At 40.1% G+C, this 17869-nt stretch overlaps 1 protein-coding gene across 2 annotated transcripts in view; it reads right to left on the bottom strand.

Annotated features, from left to right (window-relative positions):
- The window catches only part of MAP3K15 (mitogen-activated protein kinase kinase kinase 15), a 62731-nt gene that overhangs the window by 42943 nt on the left and 1919 nt on the right, over window positions 1-17869 (bottom strand). For both annotated transcript variants that reach the window (XM_083734176.1, XM_083734175.1), the window contains exons 2-3: window positions 10037-10176; window positions 8770-8793 (exon numbers count right to left, since the gene is read on the bottom strand). In XM_083734176.1, coding sequence (XP_083590302.1) covers window positions 8770-8793; window positions 10037-10176 — 164 coding nt within the window. The remainder of the gene's footprint in view (window positions 1-8769; window positions 8794-10036; window positions 10177-17869) is intronic.

Raw genomic sequence — 17869 nt, forward strand, 5'->3', positions numbered from 1 at the left:
CTCTCATAAATTTACCAAATAATCCAGAATCTTCCTTAACACAGACATTTTAAAAAATTAAAACATAGCATTATACAAAGCCTAGGAAAGTAGAATTGCAGTATATAGGTGTAGTATATAGAAGTTTCTATATACGGGGCTTCTAAACAATACTGTTTCTATTAATTCCCATATGTGAAGTCTTGCATATTTCAGATACCATGACACCTTAAACACATGTGTTTTACGTGTTAGGATGTATGGTCACATAATAAAAGCAACTGTTGCTGCTACTATAACCTTCATGCTCCAAAGATTATTAGAGTATTGAGTTTTACAAGGCCACACGCTTTCTCAAGAAGTGCCATGTTTTCCAAAACTTATAAAGAGGACTCCTGTCTCTAAAGCAGGGGTGGCAGATCTATGGCTATCCAGATGTTATTGGACTCCCATCAGTCCCAGCTGGAATGGCCATTGGTGAACAATAATGGGAGTTTTGGTCCTGTAGTACCTGGAAGGTCACATGTTCCCCATCCCCACCCTAAATAATATTAGAAGGAGATTCATATAGTCACACACACTACTAAACCAAGTTGCTGCCTCTCATTAATACTTTTGAAAACAGTCAAAAGTATTTTGATTAGGCATCAAAAGGAAATTTGGATGTTGTTCTTCCTGCCATATTTTGCAGAAACTAGCACACATTTTTTACCACCCAATGAATGATCATAGAGATAGCAGTGGAATTAAACTGAGTAACATAAGCACAATAATACTATCTCATAAACGTATTACGTGTGGCACAATTATGACCTGAAGAAAAAAGCAAAAAATGTATTTGGTATACATTTATGTAAAGAGCCCCCTTCGGCAAGAAGGAAGCATCCTGAATCTGTACATTCCTCAGAAAATTGACAGCTTGTGATTTATCTGCCATGGATGAACGGGCAGTTCCTAAAAAGGCTTATTAACTGGACAAAGATGGTCAGTACTGTACAATTTATCATTTATGGTACCCGTCTTATTATAATTACTAATGAAACAGCATAATGAATAATCCATAGGTTAGTATGTTTATAGTGTAGCATAGGGGCCTCAGTCCTAAGAATGAAGTATTCTGAAATTTCTAAGTAATGTTTTTTTAACTGAGGCAAACATGCCATATCTTTCTTGGAAACCTACTTTTGCCTAGAGATAACTACGCTTCTCTTGATCCGTATGTACTCATCATCGCCACTGGGTGTGATATGAAAGCTAGAGGCATGTTAGCAACCTTGTCTTATAAATAAAAACATTTAATATTTTATGCACCTTATCCAAAAAGTAAACATTGGCAATAAAAGCCAACTGAAATGTACAAGCTTCCAGCGTTTCTTAACTCTTCTAAAAGGAGTATCAGAGTGAGTTCCATGTGTCATATTGAAACTGCATTATTATAAATCAACTCTATGCCTTTTATGCAATCTCATGTTAGTATAACCTCTACGCCAATAAACTGACCATGTACCTGAACTCTGTATTATATGTTATACAGTATTTGCTTCACAGATCATTGATTTGACTGTAGCTGTGCTGTTGGGTTAGCGGGACACTCAAAACATTCAGGGAAACAGACCTTAGAGAGAAGTATTTTCCATTTATGTTGTTACAAGCAGACAACATAACAAAAACACCAGCTTTCTATCCAGTTCAAATACAGAACTGACACAAAGTCGAAGAGTACTTTCCTCAGTTCCATATTAGTTTAGGAAAATTGCAACAACCTGTTGTCTCTTGGTTGGCGGTTTGTGTTTCTTGTTACATTTGCTGTAACAAAACATGGCAGGCTTTTATTTTATTTTTGGATTTAAAAGTTTTGGGCAACTTATCCATATCTACTCCTAATAAGCACTAGTGCAAGTTTCTCTTTTCATACGGTAGTCTGGCCAATCTATGCAAAAGGAAGTCATGAGAAGTTAGGAAGTATAATGCAACCTGCCATAAAAAAATAGACATACATTTTACATATTTCTACAACAATGTTGACCCCTCAGAAATCAAAGAGCACAATCTGTTTCCAAAACCATGACTGCACCATGGTAACACTCTGAGAAAGAAGAAACCGTTCCACCAGGCTGAGTTATTTGCAATTTATTTCACAGATAAGTGCTTTGACAGGCTCTGCAAAGTTGTGTATACACCATCAGTGGTTGCAAATGGCAGTCAGAGTTCAACTCTCCAAGGAACTTTGGGCACATACAGGGGCATAAAAAATGGTGACCTTTAGTTACGTGGCCAGTTCTGTTTTGGGAACCCAGCTCCCGGATGTTAGAAGCAACTCATAATTCATGATTTAAGACTCTCAAAGGGGTAGTAAATTAGCAACACAAAATATTAATTGTTTGCTTTGTAAAGGATAACATCTCTTTTCATTTGTATCTCATAATATTTTACTGCTAGAACAACAGAAATTGACAAATCCCAGGGTGTTGTGTGTGTTTTAAAAAACCTAAGTCTTCCCACTTGTGTAAGGCTTACATTGGTGCCAGAGCCTTATTACTCAGAGCACCTACAAAACTACTCAACTAAGTTCAAAGGCCATGTCCCAACAGATGCATTCTACTGCTGACACAAATGTTCCCAGCTTCATTTTCAAATCATTTCCTCCTTCATTGAAAATATTAGTCCTGATTTAAACATTCTGGTGGGGGGTGGGACTGGTCAAATTGTTATCAGAGAGTAGATAAGAAGAAGAAAAACATTTCCCATCTTTCATTTTTAAAGGAAGACTAAGAGCAAGCACTCCGCCCAACAATTGGGGGATACCTAGTAGCTTAAAATCATGCTCAACTGGACTAAAAAAAAATAATTCACAGAAATCTCCTGTACAGTCGCATTTTGGTTGTCAAACGCCCTGGAACTCGTACATTTTGGCTCCTGAATGCCGCAAACCCGGAAGTGATTGTTCTGGTTTGTGAACGTTCTTTTGGAACCGAAACATTTGATAGTGCTTCCGCGGCTTCTGATTGGCTGCAGGAGCTTCCTGCAGCCTATCAGAAGCCGTGATTTGGTTTTTGAACGGACTTCCAGAATGGTTTCCGTTCGACTTCCAAGGTACGACTGTATTAGGTTTAGAATGGTCCTGAATCCAACTCCTGCCTTGCCCGTTGCAGTAAGGCATAGTTCTGTGCTGACTTTCTAACACAAAGTTAAGTCATAAGCTCACTCAACTCAATGCAATGCAATGCAATGCAAAGGTTGCACATGCTTGTAAGTTTCACACACTTGGGCAATTCTATGAATTTGCATTGTTGTTGCTGTTTATTAAAATTCTATACTGTACCACCCTTCATCCAAGCATTACAGGGTGGGTTACAATTCAAAACCACAAAAATATATATACTGTTCCATGCCACCCTGACCTTTGAGTGCTGCCAGATTCCAGGGGTCCATGCACTTACCCAGGGTTCATGTTTCCTTTGGAAATGAGGCACAGTGGAGACTGTGGTGTCTTTATGGTGTTTGGTTTATTTACACATATATACAACCTGAGCCTGTGATGGAGTGGTTCAAAGCAATACACTTCAAAAGGGTCCTGTTTCTCCCAAGGCCACCACCTAGGATTCAAACTTTCAGCCCACATTGTGCCCTGATCCCATCTCTCCAGCTCTCTCTGCTTGCACACGGACACCTCTTTTTCTCTGGCTCAAATCAGGTGAAACTATAATCTTAAACCTTCTACTACCACTGGCCTTTATCTCTGCAAACTAACAAGAGCACAGTTGCGGGGGGGGGGGGGGGGCTCCACACATTTGCTGGCTGACAGAGTGTGTTTGCTCTGCTGATAGCCCATCTCCCTGTCTTTGTTCCCTGCTAATGGTTTATCTTTAGCAGCACATTACCAAGCTGGCTCCTGGCTTGCATTTTAATATGCTAAATCCAGTGTCTGCCACCCAGGGATTAGAAGGGGAGCCCAGGAAGCCCATAAACTCATAATATTACAAAAATACATACCATAATAACAAACAATAACCACCCCACCCCCAAAAAAACTTTTAAGCCATAGATTTTTAATTAGCCAAAGGCCTGGGAGAAGATGAAAGTTTTTGCCTGATGCTGAAATATATGTAATGCAGGTGCCAGGCGAGCCTCCCTTACAAGGGCATTCCACAAGTGGGGAGTCGCTGCAGAAAAGGCCCGTTCTTGTGTTGCCATCCTACAGACTTCTCATAAAACTGAGGCTCTGATAGTGGGTTGTTCCTTTGACCAGATGGGTTGCCTTTATCTCTGCAAACTAACACACAAAGAAGGGCCTCAAAAGATTATTGCAGGGTCCGGGTCATATAGGTGGGCATTGAGGTATTGTGGTCCTCAGCTGTTTAAGGCTTTATAGGTCAAAACCAGCACTTTGAATTAAGCCCAAAAACCAACTTGCAGTCAGTACAATCAGGTCAGATTGGCATGATAGGCTCAAGCTGTCTTATCCCAGTGAGTGACCCAGCAGCTGAATTCTTCACCAGCTAAAGTTTCCAAGCCATCTTCAGAAGCAGCCCAACAAATAACATAATGCAGTAATCTAACCTAGACAAGAGTAGTTAAGACTATCCCTGTCCAGATAAGGGCAAACCAGGGCCACCAGCCAAAGCTGATGGAACGCATTCCGTGCTACGGAGGCCACCTGAGCCTCAAGAGACAGCAATGGATCCAGAAGTACCTGCATTCCAGCTCCTTCAGAGGGAGCGTTACCCCACCAAGAGCAAGCAACCTCCCATCCATCTGGTCAAAGGAACAACCCACTATCAGAGCCTCAGCCTTATCGGGGTTGAGTTTCAGTTTGTTGGCTCTCATCAAGTCCATTGAGACAAAACAATGGTCCAGCCCATTCACACTGAAGGTTCCATGGGCCCAAAGAGCACTCCCCAAGCACCACCTTCTGGAAACAAACATCCAAGTAGTGCCTCGCAGAAACCTGATACATGCTGAGTTCTACCTGCATAACTGGAAATTACACGACTGCTTCCACTCATGGTACGTGAGTAAACAGGCTAAAGGTGGCTTTCTGACTTGCCCAGATAAAAATCACAAAGCAAGTGTTTTGACCACATCAATTGTCAGTGTTAAGTATGGCAGCCATTGGGCAAAGTCGCTTGATATTTGTTTCACACGAAAGAGGGGGAAACGATTTAAATCGAACTCCTTCTCCTGCCTGGGCAGTCTTCAGCACACATGCAGAACCACGTAGAGTACTGACTGAGACTGTGTACACACCATACATTTGAAGTACATTGGCACAGAGACCCCCCAAAATACAAGAACTGCAGTTTGCTCACTGTAGCTCCGTGATGGGTAAACTACAGTTCTCAGAATTCATAGTACAGCCACAGACTGAAAGTTTTGTATGTGCTTCCTTACACTCCTCTAAGCCAACAGTTTTTTTCCAGTATTCCAGCCCATAAAACCCTCAAGCCTGGAGTGACTTGCAGGCTGGCAACACTGTGTGAAAAATGGCATCTAGAAGAGAGCGAACAAACATGCACAGACTTCTCACTATATCAAATTGACAGTGTGATATGGTCACATGCAAATAGGACGAAGGGCAAGGATGCTCCATTGAGCCTTATGCCAATCTGTCCCTTTATAGGGACCAGTTATGTCTATAATGTTCTTCTATTTTATCCTACCCTTCTTACTAGCCTTCTTACTAGGACAATATACAGTGGTACCTCAGGTTAAGTACTTAATTCATTCTGTACTTAACCTAAAACTGTTCTTAACCTGAAGCACCACTTTAGCTAATGGGGCCTCCTGCTGCTGCCGTGCCGCCGGTTCTCATCCTGAAGCAAAGTTCTTAACCTGAAGCACTATTTCTGGGTTAGCAGAGTCTGTAACCTGAAGCGTATGTACTGGTAACCTGAGGTACCACTGTACTTCAACTTTATTCTCACAATAACCCTGTGAGATAGCTCAGACTGTCAACCCCAGTCAACTGATATACGTAACAAGGGTGCAGTTACTTTGTCTCTGTGATAGATGTGGTTTTTTTGGGGGGGGGGGCTCACCATTATTACTCCTGCCCATTTGCTTGCTCCCCACTCTAGTTCCAATCCACACTACCTCCCACCTCCCAGACAGAAAGGACGAAGCAACGTACTCCTTCTCTCACTGTATGCTTGTTTGAAGCAGGCAAGTGAAGCAGCAGAAACACTGAGGAGAATCAGCTGGCCCAGGAGGTTACTGGGAATGACAGTGGGTCTTCTTATTTAAGCATAAGCCTTGGTAAGTGCCCAGTGATGCCAGCCTCTGTCACTGGCCCCGTTAGAGCAGGAAGTGAGAAACCTGAGCCTCATTCGCTACTTCAAATAATATGTGCCCAGGCAACACTCATGGTTCCCTGAACCTGAACCAACCATCTGTTAACCCACATAACTCTTGAGCAACAGTATGCTGCAAAACTGAAGAGGAGTGAACAAAATAAAAGGAAACAGTTACATACAAAATATATGCAACTCGAACAAGACACAAACACAAAGGCAGAAATATTTGGCTAGAGTTAGAAGAAAATTCCATCATGATTCTACAACAGAGCAGAAGGGTAGACCTCAATTATTTATTCATCGACATTCATGGGAGGTACAGCTTGATTCTGCTCATATTGTTGTCTCCAGTTTTACTATAGTTTTGGGGCGATACTGATATCTACATTTATTAACTATGAAACAAGAATTGATTGAGTCACAGGCACCTCATATTCCACATATGCATGTGGCCTTTCTGTTCCCGACAAAAACCGTAAGTAGACCAACTTGTAAGATTTCAACTCTGTTTTTGAAATTAATGAAGTTTTCTGCTCCCTACCGTTCCCAAATGTGATACTTCTAATAATTAGAAATTTAATTGTGGGAGCAGAATGCTTCATTCAAAACAGAGATGTGTTTCGAATAAATGATTTTGAAATATTATAACTAGGTGTGATTGCAGGAACCAGAATGACTCCCCCCTCCCTCCTCTACACACATATATTGTGGGTGATGTGACTCATGGCTCAACTCATCATATAAAGACCTACAAGCTCAACATGTAACAATAACATTTTATATGTATTAGTTTGTATACCATCAGTCCCCTTCAACTGCCTCCAGTATGTTAACCACTGTGATATATTTGTTGAATATAATTATATGCACTCTCCACAAAATGTACAGCCTCTATGTTATGAGTACTTGGTGGCCGAGAAATTTACCAAAAGAATATGAGAAAGTAAGTAGCATTTTAATATTAACAAAGGGGTCTGCCTGTTGACAGATTTTTAAAAGGTTGCTCTGTTTCACTATCACACATGACTCATTTTCCTTACTCTGCCTTTATGATATTTACAGGCTCTGTTTATTTTTATAACCCAATCAATCTTCAAAAGTCAAAAAGGTAACATAATTTAAAGAGCAAGGGGGAAATATAATTTACATTATTCCTTTGCTGTTTGTTGTAGGTGATGAGTCATCACCTCCATCAAATTTTCAGTATTAAGCTTAAAGCTGTTGCAGTCAAATGCTATGCAATGGTCTACAATCACAAAACACACAAATAGCTAACCAACATGCATTTGCATTTGTTTTGGGGTTCCATGGGGGAAAGAATCATATTTCCATGGTGTATCTAGTCTGAATCTGAAGCCTTGAAGGCATGGCTGTTCCACAGTATATATCTAATCTGGATCTGAAGCCCTGAAGGCAGTTTGGGTGAGCACTAAGTTCATGAGGGGGTCAGGCCCATAATTGAGTTTCAGGAGCTCAGCAAGGAGCTGCAGAAAGAAAGGCAAGATTTTGAAGCCACCGAATTCTTTTCCAGTTCTGATTAAAACTCAAGCAGAGGAGGCTTCCCATTGTAACCTTCAACTCATGCTCCCAGCCTCAAAACAGTTGCAAAAAGCAGGGGACATTAACCAGCGGTTTAGGGCTAAACATCTGAAATATATCAGGGTTTCCAAAATAAAGTACCAATATGGGTGTCTGATAAAACATGGTAAGTTTGAAGAACACAGTTAGCTCAGAGCAGCTTGCCCCATCCTAGTGCCCTACAGAAACTGGATTAGGACTCCTAGCATCTCTGAGCATCATCCATGCAAGCTGCAGGTGATGGCAGATGTACTACAAAACGTATTCTTGGAGAATAATAATCACACCCACATATTATCTGGACTACTTAACATTCTCTCTCATTTCTTACAACTGATTTCCCACTAGATTTTCAGGCACTTTAAATCATGGAAAAAATGAAAACCACTTTCTGAAATACAACTAACTCGACAACGTATTCTCAATGAGCTGTATCCAACAATGCAGTTGTGCTGGCAGAATGGACTTCCCTGAATGCAATGGAACTTCTTTTTTCTCTCCAGAGCACTCTCTGGGCAACTGTCCAGAGCATATTTGGGGTGGGAAGGGGTGTGTGGAGAGGACGTCTTGTTGTGGCAGCAGACCCTCAATGGGACAGCATTAGGTATAACCTGATGAGAAGAAATTAGTCTTCTTTTCATTAAATAGACTTCCAATCCTATGGCAAAGTAGGCTTGTTTAAACCACTGACCTAAAAAGCAACATGTATAAGTAAACTGTGTGCAGAATAGAAGCCATGATTTGTAGGAGCAACTGCATACTTGGCAAGCGCGCGCGCGCGCACACACACACACACACACACACACACACAATCTCTCTCTTGAAGTTATGCAGCTCCTCCACACAGATTTCCTTTAAAATAAACACTTCTGTGGTACTCCCAAAGTAAGTTTTAAAACACAGGATCTTAAATACTTACTGTGTTTTTCTGAGACACCATGTCCTGGAAAAGAATGGGAAAAATGCAACTTTATAAAGTGTAAAATATAAATGTTTGCACCATGTTTGCAAAACTCATACCTTGAAATTTTATTTTTGGAGGTTGAAATGCTTTGGGGAAAGGAAGAATAAGGCTGGGCTGTGTTTTAGAAACACAATTTGGGACTAAGACTCTATTGCATAAGCAGATTTTTTTACAAAAAAAAATCTTCTAATATATCTGTAACTTGGGCATCTTGCATCCACTTTCTCTGGTATTTTGGAATGCTTCTGTTCAATACCTAGTTCATTTCCTACTGAGAAAACAAACCATCCTGACTTTGTTAGGAATAAAAAATAGTAAACTATTCAGACAGAAATGAAATAAAAGTAATATTTAGACAGACAGACATTCAACAAATTAAACTTTCCCAGTCACACGCTCTTTATATCACTAATGAATTTCTGCCCTATACATAATTGTTTTAAGTGACACAGTGCACCTATGTGCATTGTAAAATAACTAGCGTAGAGTGTAGTAGTAGTAGTTGACCATGCAGAATTTAACAGGTATAGCTTATCCAATCACTTGATGAAGGCAAGCACAATGATCCTATTCTGGGTTAGTAATCAAATCAACATTGATCTATTTCCATGGAAAGTATGAGTCATTTTCCCTTCCAAAAACATGGAAATACTAGGGTCAAAAATTCTTCCACAGAAGAGAAGAATTAAGGCTCTTTAAAATTCACTTGTAAACCCAAAAGTATGATAAATCTAAGCTAAGGCTCCCACCTTAAGCACTATGTAAGCAGTAAGTATGTTCCAAATGACAGAGTACAATCATTTTGTAATAAGTTGCAGCTCAAAGCTGTAAGCATCCATACTTTCCCTTGTTGTTTTAGTTCTAGTGATTGGCTGTTTGGGTATAACATTAAATCTGAAGGTACCATAGGAGCACCTCTCTGATTTTCCTATATGTTTTTGAACTAGAGTGAACAGTACTACTTCCAAGCCATACGAAGGAACTTATTTCCATGGGTCTTATGTGATAATTAATTCATAAGAAACTTAAGTCTTCTAACCTGAACATTCTTTTTATCCAAGACTTTAGTTTATAAATGCACACATTTATAACTTTATTGTGATGCTTGGTAATAGTTCTGTTGAATTAAATAGGGCTTTTCAGTCAAATCGTTTATTCATACCATGACAGGAACAAACATATCTTCAACATAATTAGGGATTTACAATAAATGGCACTGTACCTTCAGTGATTGAGAAGTATCAGCATCAGTGTCATGATAGAGTATAACATTATTGGCCATATCAAAACTTTCACGAACTCCAAGGTGGTAGAATAGGGATGGTTGTCTGGAGACATCACTCATATCCACTACCGCAACATCTGTAATAAGAAAATTTTATAAGACTAGAAGAGGAGGTGGAGGAATAAACTAACATGCCTATCTCCTAAACCAGCTCATCTTTCCTTATAAACAATGTTGGAAATGCTAGATTTTTCCTTTCAAAATTGCATTCTTTCCCTAACTGATCCACCTCATAACTTACAAGCAGAAGTTGTAGGGTGGTATCCAATGCTAGCTCTACCCAGACTAGACCCACTGAAATTAATGGACATGACTAACTTAAGTGCATTGTTTTCATGAATCTACGCATAGATCACAATATTTTCAGGGCACCACTTGCCCTAGTCTGCTAGGAATCACTTTGCCAGCATCATAACACTATAATGTCACATAGCCAATCCCTCCAAACTGGCAAAGACTTATACTTACATCTCATCACATTTCATCAGAGCCACACACACACACACACACACACACACAAAATTGCCAAAGGAAACTGAAATGATTGTCAGTGTGGTGTTTCATTTATTTATATTGGGGGGTGGGGCTGGGACAGCTGTAAAAAAATAAGCCTACATGGGGTTTGTGCCTGTGTACGTTCTGGAGACTGAATACCATGAAAGCAGATCACTTTCCTGATGAGAGCATTTGCACAATGTGTTCATCGATTAGGCCACTGTACAATGCAGAACAGCTGATGACCCATACATAGTTTATTGAAACAGGGTTTATTTTTCACCTTGCAATTCCTTATGAAACAAATGCCATCCCTCTAGCCAAACAGTTGGTTCATATGAAGTGCTGTGGGAAGACCATTTACCCACATGGATCTCTAATAAATGGGAGGGACTGCAATCCTATAATAGAGTCCATGCATTGCATGCCAACGTTCCCAGAATAACTGAATCTCAAATGAGAAGATGAAGAAGCAGGTCTGGCTAAGCAGGGCTAAGAACCTGGATAGCTGGTGACAATTGGGACAACCCTGGGCTAGGTGGACCTATGATTTGAATCTGTATCACATGGCTTCATATGTTCTATCATGAATATTATAACCGAGAGTGTTCATATATGATCTTATTAACTAGTTACAGCCACTATTTAGAAATCAAAATTTAACAATGGGTATAGCATCATGGATATTGTGATCTGGAAATGTTATCTGTGTCACAAACTCACCCAGTAACCTAATTAATATAAGCCAGAATAGTGTTTCCAACTGTGGCCAGCCATGTACCTTCAGGCAGTCCATAAGTGCGTGACTCATTCAAGAGTGCCTGTAGTTGGTCTATTATGAGCCACATAAGAACCTTGCCCAGGAAGGTGACATTTGCAATGGGACTATATTCAGATCTTCTGAGTCTAAGGAAGGTCTCTTAAGGACTGGTTTCCCTGATGCCTCTTTCAGGCAACCTGGCACCACTTCCTCTCAGAAAGGTAGTCATCATCTCCTTGGCCCAGCTGGCAGTCTCCTGGGCAAGAACACAAGTAGCAACCAGCTACTGTCTAGCACCTTGTCCATATACTTGAGCCTTATCAACTGAAACTCATCCATTAACACATGACCAGACAACACTATGGAAGCCTCCAGAAACCGACCTGCTACAGTAGCAGTGTCTAGAACCTTATAGATGCAAGTTGTTTATATCCTTGCAAATAAAGTCGCAACAAGCTATAAGAAGGTACCAGTGTGCAAAATAACCCCTACAAAGTTCCACTGGATGAGACACCAAGCACACAACGAAAGTAGAGAAGCAATTCTTTTCTTAGGGAAAGAAGCGGTGGAGGTGAGGAGTTATTTCTGCCAATTCGCCCCTGGTCACCATCTGCTCTACAGGCTTGGGGGATCCTGGGAGGTGGTGCAGGAGACGGTAGGATGAAAGGGGGAATCATTCATGAAAGCTTCTGCTGGATCAAAGAACCTTCTATCATCAGAGCAAAACAAGTGCGTGCAATCCATTACCTTAACACTAGTTGTTGTTGTTTTAAGAAGGTTTCTCTGCAAAATATTATAATAAAAACCCAAGTTGTTTATTCCCACAATACATTTCATTTAAACAAATTATAACTTGGCTCACATTGTGAACCAAGCTTACATATGATTCTGCAAAGGCATATAAAGTGAATTGAGCCTGCATGAAGTAACAGGCATAATCAAACAGTGCTTTTCCTAAATATATCCCAAGACTATGGTGTAGAGTTACAATTGTACCCAAACACTCCATCTATCATCATTCTCCTGGAACACTCATCACTTGCTAAAAATAGCAAAGCTGCTTATTTTCTACATTCAGGTATCAAATGAATTGCATCTGCTCCTCAGACAATTTGTTTCAATTACTACATAATGGCAGCATATTTTAAAATCAGTCTTAGTATTTACTCCAAACAATTGAAGTTAATTTCAGTGGGATGAAGATTGAACCTGAACTGATCAAGTGGCAGATCTTCTTATTTTAGTATTTTGACCTACTCAGGTCAAATGTGCTACAGCAAAAATATTTGTTTGGCAATAGACATATAAACATTGTCAAATCAAATCAAGTACCTTCCTTTTCATTTTTTGAAGCTGTCGATAAATAAAAATTCTGACAGCCCCTTCCCGATCCCTACAAAACAAAAAAATCAAGCAGCTAGCATAATATGGCTTCTACCAGCACTTAACTCTTAAATTGGGCTTTGGCCTTGGGAGAATGTCCCACACTGCCCAAGATGTCTTGGGCCAATAAGCTATGCCTTTCCCCCCAAACCAATAAAAAGATGTTGTAACAAAGTAGGAAAGAGACTGAACTATGAATCACATAGTCCCTGGTTTGAATAACAAGCATAATATTATGCATTAAAAAAATTATGCTTAATCAAACATGCAGTATGTATCAACTTGCATAACAGCATTGCCCCAATATAATATATCAATTCTATTGCAACTTAATCAACTATTTACCCAAGATTTACATAGCAACCTTGCTACTGCAAATATTCTTTGATCTATAATTCCTATTAATCATCCTAAACTTAATATGGCTCTATACATTATTTTTCTAAGAAGGCCAACCCCCACCACCCCCAGGAAAGCTTGAGATAAGAAAGTAATATCTTTATTCCTGGATATGTTGTAACTACACAATGAAATCAGATACAACCAAAAGCTTATCCACACTGTCAAGATGAAAAGGTAACATGCCAATTTACAATCTTACTTTTAGACAGCTACCTTATATTGCATTGAAACCCAAAATAAAATTAGCCTGAAGGAGCTTTCTCTTTCAATAATAAAAACAGCTACACCAAAACATTGGCTCTATACAGGATGTCTTGTCAACAAAAACATATAATGTATCTCAAACTACTTCTGTGCTTTTCTAAGGGATAGAACAGGCTTCCTCAACCTCGGCCATCCAGATATTTTTGGCCAACAACTCCCATGATCCCTAGCTAGCACGACCAGTGGTCAGAGATGATGGGAATTGTAGTCTCAAAACATCTGGAGGGCCAAGGTTGAGGAAGCCTGGGATAGAATGAAACAACAGCTTTCCTCTCATCACACAAGAACATTATGCGGTCTATCAGATAAGGCATTCATTCTAGAACAAGGCTGCGGAAACCTGTGTCAATATCCCTATGTCATTTCACAATCTTCACTGTTACCCCTGCAACTCAAGCCTTCCTTATCTCAACTTCTACCATATGTAATTCTACCATCTTCATAATGGGTAAGGAGTAGCCAAGGCTCCACTGATGGAATCTGTCACCATACCTGTTATCTGTAAAGACCCATAAATTAATATGGCCAACGAAAAACTTTTAAATAAAGTGCTAGTAACACAATGCTCGAATATTTCCATGTACGAACCAGCACTTAATTAAAAATTATGAGGAAACAAAAGATATGTTCATAGAAATTTGGATTTTTATAGCAACTTCCCACGGCTGTGATTTAAATCGCTTTAAGGCAGGGCTAGGGAAGCTGTGCTTTAAATGCTCTGCAAAACAAAGCATGCATATGTAAGCAGGGTTTTAACCACTGGAACTATAACTATTGCAGGCTAGGCAATAGTATGTAAAAGCTAAATGAATAAATCATTTGCCTCTTACCCCTGTATTTGGATGCTAATGCAAATGTTATTTTAACCACAAGAAAAGTATGTCCCTTCTATCTCTTTGAATCAGTGTCACCTTATTAAAAACAAAACAAAACCTTAAGCCATTGACTGTTATTTCACTTTATATACTTCTTAAATATAGGAAAGTTAAGATGACCTGGAACTTGAGAACAATTAAACTCTCTGTAATGCTTTTTTTGGCTTAATTTCTTTCATAGCTGAAATGTCAGGGTCAAAGTGTTTTTTTGGGGTTTTTTTGCAAGTGTGTAAAATAATAAAGAGATGCATCTTTCCACAGAACAAACTGAGCAAGGTATTGACTTTCTTTCCACCTGCAGATTTGATGAATGTTCTGAAACAACTGTAGTAATTAATTTTGCATGGTGCTTTGCCAACTTCATTTCCCCCCTTTTCCTTTGAGGTTTCTAAACAAATAGGCAGCACAAGCTTACACATGTTTACTCAAGAGCAAATCCTATTGTATCCAATGGGACTTACTTCCAGGTAAAAGTCCACAGGTCTGCAGCATTAGTTACCATATTTTTCCGTCTATAAGAAGCATCCATGTATAAGTTGCCCCCTAATTTTTTACATTTTTTAAAGGGAGAAAAACTAGTCTTATACAAGGAAAAATACAGTACATAACAACAGTAAATGAAATGCAGTTTGTTATGTGAAGCCCCATTAACAGGGCTGATTTTTCAGTTACATGTGTAGGCTTTAATAAAAGCTTATAGAAAGAGGCAAGTATAATAATTTGGAGTCCAATGTAAATATGAAAAAAAAAATCTGATTATCATATTCTAAACCAGTGTTTTTCAACTTTTTTTGGGCAAAGGCACACTTGTTTCATGAAAAAAAATCACGAGGCACACCACCATTAGAAAATGTTAAAAAAAATAACTCTGTGCCTATATTGACTATATATAAAGTAATTCTCTTGAATAGGAATAAAAAAAAGTATTTTATAATTACTTTATTATGAAATAGTAAGTAAACAGAAATATGAAAAATTATAAAATACTTTATTTTTAAAACTTTCAAATTTTTCAATTTTTCCCACGGCACACCAGGCAACATCTCGCGGCACACTAGTGTGCCGCGGAACAGTGGTTGAAAAACACTGTTCTAAACCAATTCATTTCCCAGAAAATACTTTTCAACTGAACTAAGGTATGCTTTAAATAAACTATCTGTATCATCCAGTCATGCAGATACTTAGAAACTCCTTTTAGATAACAGTATTAAACAGGGCAGAAAGTTGGCCCATAATACACATTTGTGCTTAACAACAGAACCTGGTGTTGGTTTGCATTTTGATTAAAACCCAAGTGAAAGTCTCTGTGATTAAGGAACAGAATGCATTTCAGCTTTATTGTTAAAGAATAACACCACTATGCTGATCAAATGCAAAGAACAAATGAGTTAGTAGTACAACAGGATCAGCCCTGTTGAGAGTGGCATAGATAAAGGACTATGGAGCAGAGAAAATAGGGAGGGGGGGCTCTCCTTTCTCAGTCCTAAACTGAAGATACTCACAACCATCACTGCTAATACAATAGCAAGGGACACGGGTGGTCTGAATCACTGAGACTCTTGGGCTTGCCAGTGGTGGTGAGCTCCCGTCGCTTTGTCCCAGCTTTTCCCAGCCTAGCAGTTTGAAAGCACACCAGTGCAAGTAGATAAATAGGTACAGCTGCAGTGGAAAGGTAAACAGCGTTTCCGTGTGCTCTGGTTTCCATCATGTGTCCCATTGCGCCAGAAGCAGTTCAGTCATGCCCCGGAAAGCTGTTTGTGGACAAACACTGGCTCCCTTGACCTGAAGCAGATGAGCACCACACCCCATAGTAGCCTTTCAGGAGTCCTTTACCTTATTATAGTAGCATGGGGCTGGCAGCAGAGTAACAGGAAAGTTTCTCTTCTCTCCTTTCCCCCCAGTCCTTCATCCAAATGCTTACTAGAAATAGCTGTTCTTTCACGTCTTTATCTGCCTAGTTATAAAGCCTTCTAGTTCAGTATGCTAACAGACAGAGCACAACCTCTCGCCTTATCCCAGAATGAAAAGATAATAAATAAAGAAAACAAGGTCCTTAGAAGAGAGGTAAGCGAAGCCACGTAATGGTTTATTACAAGGTGGCAGGATCTGGCTCATAGTAACAAATGATTCTACAGAATATTTAGGGATAATCTTCATACTGCCTTTACAAATGCATAATTCTTCTTACAAGATTCCAAGAACAAACTCTCATTCTCCCTGTCCAAAGCATCCCTTCTTTAAACACACTCATGGAAGAGAGAGCTCTCAATGGCATTTATCCATAAAAGCAAAATGAAATCTCCATGCTTAGCCAGTATGTGTATACCTTTCAACACAAGATGCTGGGGACAAACAACAGAGATGACTATGGCCTTCATGGGCTGCTTGCGAGCTTCCAGGGCTATCTGGCTGATCCTGGTCTCTACAGGCATTACTGGAGAAAGAATGCTAGATTTGTGGATAGTCACTAGTTCAGTCACTCCTATGTGTTCTTGCTTTGCAAGAGAGCCTCTTTTGATTCATTGAGGACAATGTAAGTTTTGCAAGAAGCCAAACTGAGCTCCCATTAAAGTGCACTACACAGGAAAGCAATGGTGGTCAACCGGTGGCTGTTTGGATGTTGTTGGACCTCATTCCCCATCAGCCCCAGTCAACAGGGCCATTGGTCAGGGATTATCAAAGCCACAGTCCGAAGGGCCACAGGTTTCTCAACCCTGAACTTGTGAAAAACCATGTTTAAGACAGAAATCTTACATATATTACCTGGCTATGAAAGTCCATTGAACACAATGGGATTTACCAGACACAGATCTAGAGTTTGGGGCGGGCCTGGGCAGGCTGCACTTTGTGGGTGCCCCATGCCAACCCCCCCAACACACATTTCCAGTTGCACCCCCCAGCTGTAGCCATATGAGCATCTTCTGTGAGCAATGGGGGGGGGGGGCAAGCACATAAGCAGGAGGCTGGCAGCTGCACTACCACCTGGGAGGACTAGTGGTGGTGCATGCTGGGGTGGGGGCAAGCAGGGTGCCCACCTTGGCAGACCCTACTGAGGAACATGGGCCCCTACAATTGCCCCTGTGCTACACATTTTGAAATATGATGGCTGATTATCCAGGTTTCCATTAAACTTTGTTTATGTTGCTTCTTCAGCTGCACAAAGCTCTTTGCAGGGCTTCTTCCGTGCTGTATATCCTCACAACCCTGCTTAGCCACTACCATTCTATTTGCACAAACTGAGACTGAAATATCTATTGCTCAAGGACAGCAAATGAGAATCTCCCTGTCACTTCCTTCCTATTCTGTACTACTTCCCTGCTAGTTTCAGGACTTGGCTGTGTAACTTGTTTGCAATATGCACTGTCTTGGAAGATGTGAACGAATACCAGGCTTATTGCCTCCATGCATGTACATAACGCATTTTCCCCACAACATGAGGTTACACTTGAAAGTAAACCCCGACAACCTTCTTCACTGCTGCTAAACTGTGCGGGGGAAGGGGGAGGGTGTTATTTGGAACAGTGAGGAGATACTGTACGTACTTAGATTCCCTCCCCACCCGTTTACCGCAACGATGCACTTTATCTTGCA

The sequence above is a fragment of the Podarcis gaigeae genome, assembly GCF_964106915.1.
Source record: "Podarcis gaigeae genome assembly, chromosome: 4".
In the NCBI taxonomy this organism is placed as follows: Eukaryota; Metazoa; Chordata; class Lepidosauria; order Squamata; family Lacertidae; genus Podarcis; species Podarcis gaigeae.